A 15,282-nucleotide genomic window follows, 5' to 3' on the forward strand; every position below is an offset into this window, starting at 1 on the left:
GTAGTTTATGTAAAATTCATTGGTTATTTTTTTTTGTTATTCAGTGTTGAGATGAACGATGACCTGATCATATAAAACGTAAAAAGTTTTAACGCTAGTCACGCTTACTATATATCATGTTCTGTTTGAAGTCTCACAGTTCTCTATTTTTATTTCCTCCCTGTGATTGACCTGCACACTGACACAGACCTCCTGTCACAAGCCTCCTGACTAATCAGAATCGAGAATTCATGAAATGGTACAAAAAAAAAAGTGCAACACAAACCGGTGACGCCAGGAGACAGACCCGGGACGATGTTGATTACATGTGAAGGCACTTTAGGAGGTGCGACAACCAAGGATAAAATAGTGCATATAACTCTCATAAAAAAAAAAAACAACTATACCGTATACTGTGAAATCAGTCAAACAACAATCAACTCATGAGATTAGGAGTGTGTAACAATGCAAATCCCGATTACTGTGTCGTTTTGTGTCTTCACGTTTCAACCCATAAGTGTCTAAAAACACAGGGATGTTCAGTAATCCGCGGTATCCTCCGTTCCCTGAAGGCCTCGACATGACACGAAAAACTCCTTCACGATGTCCCTCATCTTCCACTTACTCGCTTGTTCTCTGAGGAGGAGGAATAACAGAGGTGTGAGCTTCACATACAAGACAACAACAACAAGCTAATTACCATTTCTACTGAGGGCGTGCAGACTTTTGCACATCAAATCTAGACTAATTCTGGATTTTAAGCTGTCATCGATAGCGTACGTGATTTATCACGTTTAAGCATTATTATTCAAAGCGCCTTACATTGTTATTTCATTAAACATCTGAGAAGTTGAGGGTTCAACGACTTGCTCAAGGGCAACTTAATGGTGCTGGGGTTTGAACCTGATACCTGGGACCTTCTGATCAGTACTCCCTTGCCGTAACCCTGCCCCCCGCGCCCCCGTGTTACGTATTTCACCTAAGGATCTGCTGGCAGAAGCGCTCTTTGTGCTCCGGAGTGAGTAGGGCGCAGGGGAAGGCGTCGGGCTGCAGGGCGTCTCTCAAACGATTCGCGAGCAAGCTGGGACAGTGGAGGCTGATGGAGAAGAGAACGTCAGCCAGGTGCTCCAGGAGATCCTGGGAAGTCTGGATACTGATTGCCTACACACACACACACACACAGTATATCTGGGTTATATTTCTAATGAGAAATGACGATATTACAGTATGTTTTTTAGAGCCATGTTAATGTTTACGGAGGTAATTTAATGTACAGTATATTCAATATTAAATATGTTTTTTTGCTGGATACTGCTTAGTAAAAAGGCACTGATTTAAATTTCTATACGTCCACCATATAACAGTAGTTCAGCTGTGAAACACAAGTATACAGTGGAACCCTGGATTGCTAAAAAAGTTTTAACTAGATGAATGAACAAGATCTTGATATACGCTTTGTCTGCCGAGTGTCATGAATCACAACTGAGCCAATGGTTTTTCTCTCTTTCTCGCGCGCGCTGTGGGATTGTGGGTAGTCATCTTCCATGCTCAGACTCGGTGCACATGCGTCACTCGTATAGCAGGTTAATTTGTGTGTTATTTTTTCTTTATATTTGTGAAATGGATTGTCTTTTCTTATGAGGGAAATTCACTTTGCTATACGAGTGATTTGATGTACAAGCATGCATCCTGGACCGAATTATGCACACTATCAAATGTTTAACTGTATCTGAATGTGATTATTCCTGTTGGAAAAAAAACGGTGTAATTGTAGTTACGGTGAGTTTTCTGTAAGGAGTCTCCAGTGTCAGCGGTAACCAGGATCGAGATTAACTTCAAAAGTAAGAGAGAAAGACGTGCTGGTGATGAAACGACTGTTCTTTCAGGTTGTAACCGCTATCAAGAGGTTGTAAAACACTATGTATAACTAAAGGCGAAAATTTCCTTTCATTCATAAACTAAAAATTGTAGTGGTACGAGAGGAATGAAAAATTTCAGGGTGTACCGGAAATAGAATCGATGTTATGGCATTAACACTAATTCTTATTATCTAACAAAACTCCTCTGAATGTAATATAAAGTGACCTCCAGCAGGGTCTGAAGAAGCAGCAGCCCGTCCTCCTGTAGGACGTCTCGGACAGCGGGGACGTCCTCGCAGTGAGACATCATCTCTGTCTGAGTAGTGCCACATAAAGGGGAAAGGGAGAAAAAACGTCTTGTCATCCCAAATAAGGACAAAGACGCACTTAGAACGGTGTATTACGCTGCCATAAAACACTATAAGGTCTGTAAATAAAAAAAATAAATAAAGATTTCACTAAATTTCCTTCTCCTGTACACAACAGTGTTTTGATGCAATATACCTTAAAAAGCACTTAAAAGAGAGAGACTTACGAACAGCGCACATGTGGACCTCAGAGTGGGCGTCTCTGGGAATTTGAAAGCTAAAATTCCTGCAGAAGGAAGCAGCAAACACAAAAAAATGTTTTTTTGTGTGTTTTATATCTCAAATGTTGTGATTAATTATAAATCATACTCGTCCTGCTCCTGCTCTCACCGCAGTAGAAGACCACTCTGATATCGAGACCCTCGGAGCGATACAGATCTGCTTTCCTTTTCAAAACCTGTAAAGTATTTCAAAAGATGTACAACAAAAAAAAACACGGTAAAACAACATGTTTAGACTGATTTTTACGTTTCGTTGCTCCTAAGAGGGAGAGCCAAAAATGATCCGCACACAGTTTATATTAAAACTTCTGTCTTATCAGCGCTTTCCGTTTCTGTCTCCCCGGTCCCTGGTGCAGGAGTGAACGCGTTACATCAGTTAATCTGTAACTGCGGTGTAAGCAAACATGGACGCCCCGCTTGTCAATCGCATGAAAGTGGAGCAGCGTGCAGTGATTCATGTTTTTTTCTTTTGTGGTCTGAGGTTGTACCTGATGATGAAACAAATCACAGAAGAGCGTCAACAGAAAAAAAACAGATTCATCGCTATGAGTCTGAGAGTAAACGGCAGAGTATGGAGCAGGAAACATCCTCAAACCGACCGGGAAAAAGTTCAAAAGTCGACCATCAGCTGGAAAATTCATCAAAGCTTACAGTTTTTGGGATTCTCCAGGGCCAGAAATATTGGAACATTATCAGGAAAAAGGTTTGACAATCGACAGTGCTCGTTACAGTGAGACGCTTATTGAAGAGCTGAACAGTAAATCTCAGATTAAACACAGAGGACTGATATCCGAGAGCATCGTGATCTCACATGCACGTCCTCACTGTCGATTTAAGCGTCCTCCCTATAGTCCTGATCTCACTCCATCTGACTTTGGTCCCCTGAAAGCAGCCCTACGAGGACGGAGATTCACTTCCGATGAAGAAGTGAGGACAGTGGTGCATTCACGGCTCGCAGCTCAGACTTGAAGTTTTGTCTTGAAGTCTTGAAGGGAAAACGAAAGCTTCTTTACAGACGGACAAAGTGTATTAAACAGCAAAGAGATTATGTGGGGAAAAAATAATTTATTTGTCTTTACTAAAAGTTAATTCAAATAAATTCTACAGCCAGAGTGTGGATCATTTTTGACTCACCCTCACTTAATTGACTTGAAACTGAAGAGAACGGTACATCGATGAACGTCATACTGTACATCAGCAGCAAAGGTTCTAGTAAGTTCACATCCCACATACCTCTCTGAATAAGTGACTAGATACAGCTGAACTATTTAAATTATAGAACTTTTAAATCATTTACACTTCAGGACTTATCATCTAATTACAAATTTAAAAATTATAAAATGCAAATGTGTTGCACCGACAGAAGTAAAGAATACTAATTTCCAACCTGGGCATGAAGCTTCATAAAAGACTCGACCACATCAGGATGGTCTCTTGCACCTGCAACAACACACACACACACACACACACACTTGTGTAACGTGTAGTTACTTTTATTTCAGTTCAATTTTGCAGCTGTAGCTGACTAGGATGTTCTTTAGTATTAAGTAGCTTGATCGCCATGGTGATATGCTAAACAGCTAGCTAATTCATTGGTGTCGCGTGAACTGACGAGCAGAATAAAGACGTCACCGTAAAACTCACTTGAATCTGATTTTCATTTCATTGCTTTTGTGAAAGTTTCTCAACAGGTTCCTTGTTTATTTATTTTTTGTTTTTAATCTATGCAGAGCAAGGTTTTCTGGGTAATAAGTCCTCGGGTGATGATTGCTTCACTTTATACTCTAATAATAATTATAAGAGATAATGTTGATGTCAAGAACTGGAACACAGAGTTTTTTTTCCTTTTTTTCCTGATTTTCTCCCTAATTTAGTCGTGTCCAAAAAAGACTATCACGTGTTTCCTCCGAACCCGCCAGCTGACCGCATCTTTTGGAACTGCTCGCTCACGCACTGGAGGACAGGGCTATACACTCCTTCCACTTGCGTGAGCTTACAATCGCCCCTGATTGGCTGTAGAGCCGCGATTAATGTGAGGACACTAAGTACCAGAGGTGGGACAAAGTCATTGTTTGGCAAGTCGCAAGTAAGTCTCAATTCATTGCCCTCAAGTCCCGAGTCAAGACAGGCAAGTCCCGAGTCAAGTCCCAAGTCAAAGGCAACAAGTCTCAAGTCAAGTCCAAAGTCCTACGGTTTGACTTTTGAGTCTTTTCAAGTCTTTTTAGCAGAAAAATAAAATGTATACAGATTATGTATGGTTGTAAGATCTGTATTTATTAAACAAACCTTTTTTTATGAAAGAACATTGCTCAGATACATAAAAATACAAATGTTAGTAAATGCTAGTAGCAATGTAAAATGGTAGCACATATTCTCAATGAAGTAGGCTACTTCATACAAACAATAACGTTGTTTTCTTCACATAACATTAAAGAAATTTGCTCCCTACCTTATGTGATTTACTCACGTAGGCTACCTCATGCTGTGTCGAAGTTTGTTCCCCCATCAGGATGCTTTTTTTTCGCCCCACCCCCGTGAAAAGGGCACAGGGAACGCGCACTTAGAAGAAGGCTCGCCCGCGAAGGGTTATGCGCGGACCACTGAGATTCTACAGAGCGCGGTAAAGAATAAAAAGGACAGTTAGTGTTTTTTAATCCCTGACGAACTCTAGCCAACAGGATGTGTTTCCCTTGTTATCTTGGACATATTTAGAATGATGAACCTCGGCTGAGTCACTTGTAGGCTGTAAACTTGTCAGTATTTTGTCTGATATTTCATATCAAATATGCCTTTACAGCAAAACCATAATGCCAAAATAGAGACCCGTCAGATACAGTCTCAAGACATTAATAATAATAATAATAATAGTAATAATAATTATTATATATAAATTAATAATAATAAATATTATTATTATTATTATTATTATTATTATATTATTATAATTAAATATTATATATTATAACATTAATAATAATAAGTATTATTATAATTAAATATTATATAAAAATAATAATTATTATTATTATTATGCGAGATAATTAGCATTTTATCCGCGTGATGTCAATTCACTAGGTCACATTATTTGAATAAACCCAAACTGCATATGAAAGAAATCAGCACTCGTAGTGGTCTATTTCTTTGTATTAAATATATACTGTATTTAAAAGAAATCCTTTGATAAAATAGCATAAACAAATCATGGGTAGTGTATACCAGTGATTAAATATAAACAATACAACGCATGTACTGACATGTTTACAGCCTACAAGTGACTCAGCCGAGGTTCATTATTGTAAATATGTCCAAGATAACAAGGGAAACACATCCTGATGGCTAGAGTTTGTCAGGGGATTAAAAAACGCTAACAATTTCCTTTTGTGCCTTTACTCAGTGGTCCGCGCATATAGGCAATTTTTTATAGCCAAACAAAGCTACCTTCGGTATCATTTCGCGAACTGGCGCGTTCACGTTGTTGTCACGTTGGACGCTGTCGATTCAAAAGAATCTACGGTACTTTGATTGGATGTCGTGCCGAATGCGCGCATGCGCTCTGTCACACACACGCGCACAGACACATAAACAGAGATAGAGCGGTCCGTGTTAACATACTTTTTATCTTTGGGCTTTTTATGGGAAGTAGCAAGTCTTTACAAGTCAATAGGCGCAAGTCCAAGTGAAAGTCCAAGTTATTTATGTTAAAGTCCAAGTCGAGTTGCAAGTCTTTTTATATTTTGTCAAGTCGAGTCTAAAGTCATTAAATTCATGACTCGAGTCTGACTCGAGTCCAAGTCACATGACTCGAGTCCACACCTCTGCTAAGTACCTCCCTTCTGAGAGAGTTCGGCCTCTGGCTGTGAGAGGTTACAGTATCACCCGGGAATCGAACTGGAGATTGGGCGAGCATTTTACCACTGAGCCACTCGGAGAGTTAGAGTTTAACACTTTTCACAAAGTGCTTTTGTTTAACATCACCACCAGAGCGTGACGAGACAAGCGGGTGCTTTACCGTGCTGAAAAAGCGACATGGTCACGTTGGTGATGAGCTCCAGCACTGCGCGGATTGATGAGATATGTTCCTTCTCACAGGAAAATATCTGAACCAGCTGTAAATGTGTGTGAGTGAAAAGGGAGAGAGAGAGAGAGAGAGAGCATGGTTAGTGTGATGCTCCAGAGCATCACAAGCAGCTCCAGAGCTGAGAAAATACGCAGTCCGCTTCCACCTGTTGTATGAGATCCAAGGCGGAGGCTTGTGGGTAGGCGCTGAACAGCTGACTGATCAGCTCACACAGCTGCGGTACGAGAGAAGCAAAATCACCAGCGAGGGTCTTGAGAGATTTGTCGAAAACAGCACATGAGGCCTGTGAAGAACACAATGAGTAAGAAGTGATGCGTATATAGTGAAGCGCCTGTTTTATGGACTTATCATCTAACACTAAAATAAAATGTGTTTTTTAAATAGACTTTGAGTATTTTATTAGAAAGTAACCTTCAATCCAGCATCTTTTTTATTTTTTTCGAAGTTCAAATGTTTTTGTTGCTACAAAAATAAAATGGATTTTTTTTCTGTAGCAGTTCACTGATTTCATAAATGCAACACACTATAGTTTTTTTTAATACAGAGCATAAAAGTGCTAAAAATGATATATCCAGTGTTATCTTCATTTTAGCTGTTAAAAGGGTTTTGTGGCTCTCAATGTTTTTTTTTTTTGGGGTCCAAATGGCTCTTTGTGTGTTTTAGGTTGCCGACCCCTGGTCTATCTAACGACAGAACCTTTAAGTCGCTCTGCATTAGAGCTTCTGCCAAATGCCTAAATGTAAATGTACTTGATTATAACACTCACCTCCACCACGTCGGTGTCTTTCAGCCAATTGCTCAGAAGTTTTTGGATGAGAGGGAACACCTGCTGTAGCATGACTACTACCTAAAGGAAGAAAAAAAATCCAGAAGATTTATTACATTAATTTAGCCTAATCCTCTAATAAACAGAAATCTATACGATGTTTTGTCATTCTGAAAATGCCACAATGGCAATGCAATCGCACTGAAATCTACCATCTTGTCGGATGTTTGTAACGATTGGAATGATGCGTTACAGTATTCAGTAGACAATTAAAGATGATGAGAGCCGAACTGTAACTCGTGCCCTCTTTTACCGGATTGTTTTGAGCAGCAAATCGGCTAACTTTAACCCCATCCAGTCCTTCGCCGTGCTTCTTTAAGTCGAGAGAAGAGAAGAGGCTGGAGATCAGGCCCAGAACCTGGAGCGTGGAGTGTTTAGTGACAGGAGAGGGCTGTGAACAATAAGAACAACAATTTCAGTCCATTAAAACCTGTGTGAGAGGCTGGTAAAGAATAAAACCGACGTGGTCTGTCAAGCTGAGTGACTAACTACTACTCTTGAAGTAATTAGGGCCCAAGCACTATAGGGTGCGCAGGTCCCTCTTTTTTTCCTAAGGGTTATTTTTTTCAAACCTTTTGGACTTGTGGGGGGTCTTAACATGCTCCAAAACTCATGAAAATTGGCAGACAGGTTGGAATCTGTTGCCATTAGGAGAATCTGGGCCACAGGCGTGGCACAGGGCCCTCAGGGGCCCTCACAAGAGATTTTGCTGCACAGCTCATACACACTTGCAAGTATGCACACAAAACTCGGTACACATTTAGAGCTTGTTGAGCTGAACAACTGTCACACTGCATGTTCTGGGCTCAACTCAACAGGAGGATTGGTTATTTTGTGTCGTTCGCAAAAACGCACCCGATGGATTTTGATAATCTTCTCCTAGGAAATTTATACGATCGCCAACAAACCGGGCCGATGTGATCTAAAGACATTGAGGATGTGAAATTTTAGAAGGACTCCTGATATCTCAAATAGGTCAGCCGTGATAATGTCTTAAACTTATGCTGAAAAATGATTAATAACTTTCTGTGTGGCATTATATTAAATGACAGCACATTGAAGTAGTGTGATGCTTTTTTTCCAGCATCTGCGGCCTATTGTACACACATACACATCACAAATATTAACACTCTCACACACACATCTCTCTCTCACACAGACACACACTCACACACTCATACAAACACACACATCCGGGAATCACGAATTTTGTGAACATTCAGTGCATATCCTTAAAAATCAACAGACGAATTGTGATCGAGACACATCTGTCTGTGTGGGAACTGTACACACAATCATTCACCAGCACCACTTGCACAATATAAGAACTCAATTGGGAGATATCGCCACATCCCCCGTACAGTCCTGACCTCATTTCAAGACATTTCTACATCTTTGGGGCATTAAAGGAGTTCCTGGGAGTCCAGAGTTTCAGATGGGAAGCAGGCATACCAATCATGGCTCCAGAAAACTTTCTACCAAGCACTAGTAAAATGCTGGGATAAGAGTGTTAGGGGGTTATTTAAAGAAACAAAGGGAGTTTTACCTCTCAGAACTGTGTTTCACGCAATCAAAAGTCCTGGTTTGACTTTAACGCTTCACGTACAACAGCAGTTCTTTTAAAACTTCTTTTAAATGATTGAAACTTGCACACCTGATTATAGTTACATGGACTGTACCGGGACATCTTACAGAAGTTAATAAAACAACATCCCAAGATGAACTGATTATTTATCTGTTTATGACTTTGGGACCTGCTGCAGGACAAGCCTGATTCTCCTCGCCATCACTGCACATAAATCATAACATGTTTCTTATTAGCTGCAAGCTTTAAGAGATCAAAGTCATGAGCGAGGTGTTGCTAGGCAACTGACATGGAGCAGTTTTTATACAGCAACTTTTATAAAGGTACAGTGACAGCGATAAAGTGACAAAAATAAATATGTTAAAAAAAGCATCTGCTGGCTTACAGAATAAAAAAAAAAAACACTTTATCTACGATCAGATTCCACCCTTAAATAACATTAATCTGTATACGATTAGAACTTCCATGGAATACATTTTAGGTTATTTGGAATAAGCTGCCTTCTCAGTCTGGTCTGATCCATACCGCCTGATTGGCCAGCAGCTCCAGTTCCTGGATATGTGGCGAAAGTAGAGAGAGCAGTTTTTCTGGGATCTCCTCATCCGGCATGGCCGAGAGCAAAAAACCAAGAGCCTGCATCAACCATGTGCTCTGAGGACTCTGTGGAAAGAAAAGTGCTCTGATTAATAAATGACACGAGTGTACTATAGGTCACAACAGGAATGTTGTGTGGATGAGAGGAATTCTCACCTTGTGGATCCGCTTAACAAGTGCATCCTAAAAAACAAAAAAAAACAAAAACAAATACTAATTTAAAGCCATAATTTCCAAAACAAAACCAGGTGAAAGCCAACGTAATGGCAATATTTATGAAATAAAAGTTTTGTTATTTTATATTAAAAGGTTTTCTTATTAAAGAAGAGTTTAAAAAGAGAGTGTGATCGACATGATGGGTGGGTTCAGACTAATAATGAAAATTAAAGATCTTAGTATCCTTTGTTCGTTAGTCATTGATGACTTTGAGAAAGACTCTTCTATACAACTGATATAATTATAATTCTTAAGTAAAGTCTACTTGCTGGGATTAAACAACACACTGAAGCGCTGTAGAACAGAGTAACTGTTTTGTTGTCTACCTGTGCGGATGCCAGGATGTCGTTGGCGTGCGGGTAAAGGTGACGCCTGCACTCACGGCAGATTCTCTTCAGCGTGGTGACCGCGGGAACAGACAGGTCGGAGTCGGACAGGGCGGGCAGGACGACACACAGGACGGCGGGCACCATGACCGGGTGATCGGACAACCACTCTGAGAGCGAGCCTAACAAAATGTAGAGAAAAGCTGTGCAAGCACTGTATGCAGAACACATACACACTAATACAACACTAGTGGTGTGGAGTGAAGTGAAGTGTTTGTTCCGATGCTTGGAGCTACATCATCTTTAACCTATGCAGATTTGTGTCTGTTTGTACCGAGTGTGAGCATGAGAGTCTCTGCGAGCTGAACGCTGTTCGCCGAGATGAGGGGGATGAGGCCGATCAGACCCGGAATCACGTCTGAGTAGCTGACGTCCGCGGTGTCCGCTATGGACTGGAAACCGAACAGCAGAGCCTCTATATCCTCCAAAAAGAGAAAGACAGTGATAAGAAGACAAACAGAACAAAGACTTGTTTTTTGTGAAGTAGTGCTGATAATGTTAAATTCCGTTATTCCACAATATACGGAATACTAAGATCGTGTCGCATATGGGTAGCTCCGCCCCTTCAATAGGCAGTTCCTACAGGTCAAAGGTTTAGATGTTATCATCAAGTCAAACGAGATACTGACCTGCCACGAGGACGAGTGCGTCGTGTCGGTCAGCAGGACGCCGAGTTTATCGTACAGTTTGCGCAACAGTTCGGGGCCCAGCAGCTCATACACACACATCAGAGTGTCAGAGATATCGACTCTGCAATCAGTGTAAACATTGTTCTAATTTAAACATGCATCTAACGTTTATACTGTACATAACCTTGGATGGTTATACAATGTAGATACGCACTTTCTCATGTTATGCGATCATTTTGCTGACCTGTACGTTCGGAATTGTTCCTTGTCCTCAGAAGACCACGAGGCGTAGTCGTGCTCGTTAGGGAAGCGTGCTTTGTGGAGCAGGACGTCAACCAACTGGAAGTAAACGGGTCTGTACATCTGCAGGTAAAACGCCTGCTTCTCCGTTTCCAGCGACATGATGTCATCCTGTAAGAAAACCACCAGCTCTCACTAAAGACTAAGAATTAAGATTAAGAATTAAGTCTCGGACATCTAAAATCCACGGACGCACCTGCAGCGTGTACCAGAATGTGAGTGTGAGTGAGCTGGACGTCTCGTCCACTGGGTAGTGGCCAGGAATGGCGGTGCTGGACAGAATCATATTGACCAGAGCCTGGAAACCCTGCCAGTGTCCAGTCTGTTCCAATAATGTTCTGAGGCATGAAGTGAGACAGAGAGACAGAGACAGAGAGGGAGAGACCGTGTCAATCATAATATCTTAACCTCACTAGGGGAGATTGAACCCATGTGGTGAAAGTCACTCTGCTCTGGTAATGATCTTTATTAAAAAAATGTATACGTTACATGTATGCAGTAAGGTCAGTGTGGGTGCGACCTCAACCTGCAGTGAGTTTCGCCGAGAGCAACGACGATTCTGCAGATTCCATGAGACGTCTCCATGTCTCTGTCTTGCACTGCCTTCTTCAGTTGTTCCTGAAGCTCGAGAACATGTGGCAACAGCTTCACCAGACTGTCTGCAGACCTACAGGACAGACTGGATTAGATCTGTGTCAAAGGCAGTTTAATCGTTAGTATGTATTTTATTAAGTATTGTTATGTTTACATTCAGTTTAGAAGGAAGAGCTTGACGCATAGACTTTAGAAGCATGAAAGTGATACCATTATGAATTATTTGGTAACGTTTTTTTTTTATTTGCCAGTGAAAATGTGTCTTCTTAAAATTTTAAGGTCCAGCCCTCACCTCTGCCAGTCAGGCACTGAGAGGGCACCGACGATGCTCTCCACAGCCGTATCAAAAAGCTCAGGCACTTTAAGCAGCGCCAAGCTATCCCGCAACACTCCTTCACTCTGTCCCAGATCGACGCCGAGCCCAAGCCAGGACGGCACACAGCGTAGCGCTCGCTCCTTCATGCTGCCAACCGAGCCTTCGCCCCGTAGCAACTCCCGCAGCAGTGGACACAACAGTATCCACTCTTGTGCAAGGGCACCCTGAAGCCTGGCACGATTCCCTGATGTGAACTTCTTGCTCAAGAGCTCCTCAGGCAGCACAGTGAGCACCTCTAACAGGGCAAGACGCCGCCCATCCACCTCAGAAGTGCCCTCTCCGCTCTGGAACGCCTGCAGGAGATCGGGCACGGCGCTGGGCCAGGTGTCGAGTAGCGTGCGGACGATCAGAGACGCCAGGGCCACACAGAGGCGCGTCAGCACCATCTTGGGGCCAAGGGCGAAGTGGCACACGTGGGTGACGAGCTGAGAGCGAAGAGACTCGCGAAGCTCAGGACTGAGGTCATGCCAGTGGCTGGAGATTTTGCCATGTAGTGTGCTCGCACCAAAAAACTGGATCTCAGGAACCTGCTTGGAACAAAACCATTTCAATCACATCATTACGGTTTTATTAGTTTTATTTGTGATTAAAATGTACAAAAACATAAAACGTTCAAAAACCATAAGCCGTGAGCAATCCTTGGCTACTTAAATACGCTGCCCGCCAAACGTTTGGACACACCTTCTAATCCCATGGTCTTTCCTGATTTTTATTTCTTTCTACACTGTAAAACAATGCTAAAAGGGTCCAAAATATGCAGTAATCTTTTGAAACAGTTGGTAACAGCAGATGTCTGCTACTGCTTTACTCTGTAAAGACTTCATCTGAGGTGCTGTTTGTTAATTGGTGATTTCTGAGGCTGGTAAATCTAAATGGGCTTCTCCTCTGCAGCACAGTTTGTTCTTGCTTTCCTGGGATGGTCTGTATGAGAGCCAGTTTCATCATGGTGCTTGATGGGTTAGACAAAACTGTTCTTGCAAGAATTATTCCAGGACCTTTTGTTTTAAAATATCCACTGATTTTCTGTAATTAAATAATGCCATATGTACTATTTTACATTATTTAGTTTTGAAATCTCCAGTATTGTTGCTTCGACCTTTGTACTGACCTTGTCCGGGCTCAGCAATGCCCAGCAGAAATGCCACGCCTGCGGTGACGCTTGGGCCTGCACCAGCCACTTTTGGGCCACATTTTTCTGCCCCATATCCGGATCGTAGTACAGCTGATGAAGAGCCTGTGTGAGATAGGCTTTCAGATCAGAATCAGCATGACATGACAAAAGAAATAGCAATTTTTTAATAAAGTCTCAGTGCAACACAACAGCAGCCACACAACACATTCTCCACACTATTATTAGTATCATAGAGCTTCGCTGAGATATCGAGTTACTTTTCTACACCCTATAGTCTCTTATATTGACCTCGACTGATACTGAGCACTAAATTAGACTTGTTATAACATGTATAAGTATAAAACTGGAACCATTTGCTAAAACAAACGTGTTAATTTACTCTTAGACAACTTTATATATAAAGCTAAAGTCATTATACTAAAGTCAAACTAAACATTTGAGCCCAGAGCAATTCAATTACTTGTAGAATGCTTAAATATTTAACAATAAATTGTTAATTATGCAGTAAACCATTAAGTTGAGATTTATAAGTAGATGAATAAATCCTAGGTTTATCAAAAGAAATGTAATAAAGTGCTTTGGGTTATGTTACTTCTGTGTATAATTCTTTGTACTAATTTGTATTTGTGTGTGTGTGTGTGTGTGTGTGTGTGTGTCTGTTTATGGAATTATTTTTAACTTTATTTGACAGTGTTGAAGTGAACACTTTTACAAAACATCTCTCTTTCAAATCGTAATAAACGTCTATCTTCAATGAGTTAGCAACATGCTAACTTAATTAAAAAAAAAAAAGTTAGCCGCTAGCTAACTATCTTAACCGTTATTTTACGTTACAGGTTCATACATACGTACGTGTTTAAATCGGCGTCATGCCGCCTACACATGTAGGCTAGATAGGGAGAATAAAAACCGGCGCTGTGCGCACTTCGTTGCGCACTATGTATACTTTTACGTTACATTTAGGATACGGACGCTGCATTTCCTCGCGAGACGTAGTTTTAATACTGGACTTGTCCACAGCTGATCAGAAGCACGTATAAAAAAACACGTTTAACAGACCCTGACGTGTTTATTATGAGCGTTAGAGCAGAGTTATTAGCCATTTGAATATTTATAAAGTTCGTCTTTTATTGAATTAAACGGAATAATCGATATGTCCTACCCTCTCCACTGCCTCCGCAGTAAACTCGGTCTGTTCTGAGGAAGAGGACATTATCGCTGCTTATTAAAATGTCCCGACAATGTTTCAACAGAAACAGCTTACATAGTGTGTCCCTCAACTGATTTAACACACAATGGGTCTACAGATGGGTCACACTGTCTGTGTCCAGTATGCAGTAGTGATAGCTGTTGGGGTGTGTTGCAAATCATGCCTAGTGCACTACTCCCTCCACGGAGTGAGCATCAATAAACACCCACATACTGCAAGATTATGAAAGCATTAGGTAGATTCACCATATGGACAGAAGTGTTTGGCCAAACCTACAATCACATTTTTAGTATTTATATATACTGTAATTGTATTTGTATATACATATACTTCAATATGAATTCTGTCCCCCTTTTGCAGCTATAACAGCTTCCTGTCTCCTTGGAAGGCTGTCCACAAGATTTTGGAGTGTTTCTATAGGAATCCACGTGCATTCATCCTGTAAAGCATTTATGAGGTCAGGCACTGATGTTGGACGAGAAGGCCTGACTCACAATCTCCGTTCCAGTTCATCCCGAAGGTGCTTGATTGGGCCGAGGTCAGAGCTCCGAGTTCTTTGACACTGAACTCTTTCCACTAAGATTTGTAGTGTTCATTAGTGATGGCAGGGACTGATGTTGTGATGTAGAGGAGGCTCCAGTTCCAGTTCATTCCAAAGGTGTTCGGTGATGTTGGAGGACACTCAAGTTCTTCCAATCCGACCTTAACACATCATTTTTTGTTACACTGATTACAGAAGTGGGCGTGGCTTTTAACCTTATCATGATAAATACGTTTAGAAATTATGTGGGTTGGTGACTTTTACACTGGTTTAAACTGGAAATGATAAAAAAAAGGTCTAGTGTGTAGTGTGCGTGCTTGTAAGTCGATGTCGGACTCACCCACTCCCTCTCACTCTCTCTCTCTCTCTCTCTCTCTCTCTCTCATAC

General features: G+C 41.3%; 1 protein-coding gene across 1 annotated transcript; it reads right to left on the bottom strand.

Annotated features, from left to right (window-relative positions):
* Position 1: 1 nt before the first annotated feature.
* Positions 2-14,483, bottom strand: ipo13a (importin 13a). The gene is made up of 21 exons (XM_053496599.1): positions 14,306-14,483; positions 13,120-13,245; positions 11,928-12,538; positions 11,568-11,708; positions 11,238-11,379; positions 10,986-11,152; positions 10,742-10,862; positions 10,387-10,534; positions 10,053-10,234; positions 9,667-9,693; positions 9,442-9,576; positions 7,585-7,722; positions 7,272-7,352; positions 6,651-6,788; positions 6,437-6,533; positions 3,815-3,867; positions 2,537-2,603; positions 2,374-2,432; positions 2,065-2,154; positions 959-1,140; positions 2-615 (listed from the first exon to the last, which is right to left on the bottom strand). Exons 1-21 carry the CDS (start codon positions 14,354-14,356, stop codon positions 519-521), a joined length of 2,853 nt encoding a protein of 950 aa, XP_053352574.1. The 5' UTR covers positions 14,357-14,483; the 3' UTR covers positions 2-518.
* Between the last annotated feature and the right edge of the window lie 799 nt (positions 14,484-15,282).

Source organism: Clarias gariepinus, chromosome 1, assembly GCF_024256425.1.
Source record: "Clarias gariepinus isolate MV-2021 ecotype Netherlands chromosome 1, CGAR_prim_01v2, whole genome shotgun sequence".
Classification (NCBI taxonomy): Eukaryota; Metazoa; Chordata; class Actinopteri; order Siluriformes; family Clariidae; genus Clarias; species Clarias gariepinus.

Bases quoted from the DNA above. Each gene is read 5' to 3' on its own strand.
- ipo13a (XM_053496599.1), bottom strand. From the start codon at position 14,356: ATGTCCTCTTCCTCAGAACAGACCGAGTTTACTGCGGAGGCAGTGGAG. The intron at 7,353-7,584 runs GTAAAAGAGGGC...TTCTTCCTTTAG, and splicing joins TTGCTGCTCAAAACAATCCG to GTAGTAGTCATGCTACAGCA. The intron at 2,604-3,814 runs GTTGGAAATTAG...AATACTTTACAG, and splicing joins TTATGAAGCTTCATGCCCAG to GTTTTGAAAAGGAAAGCAGA.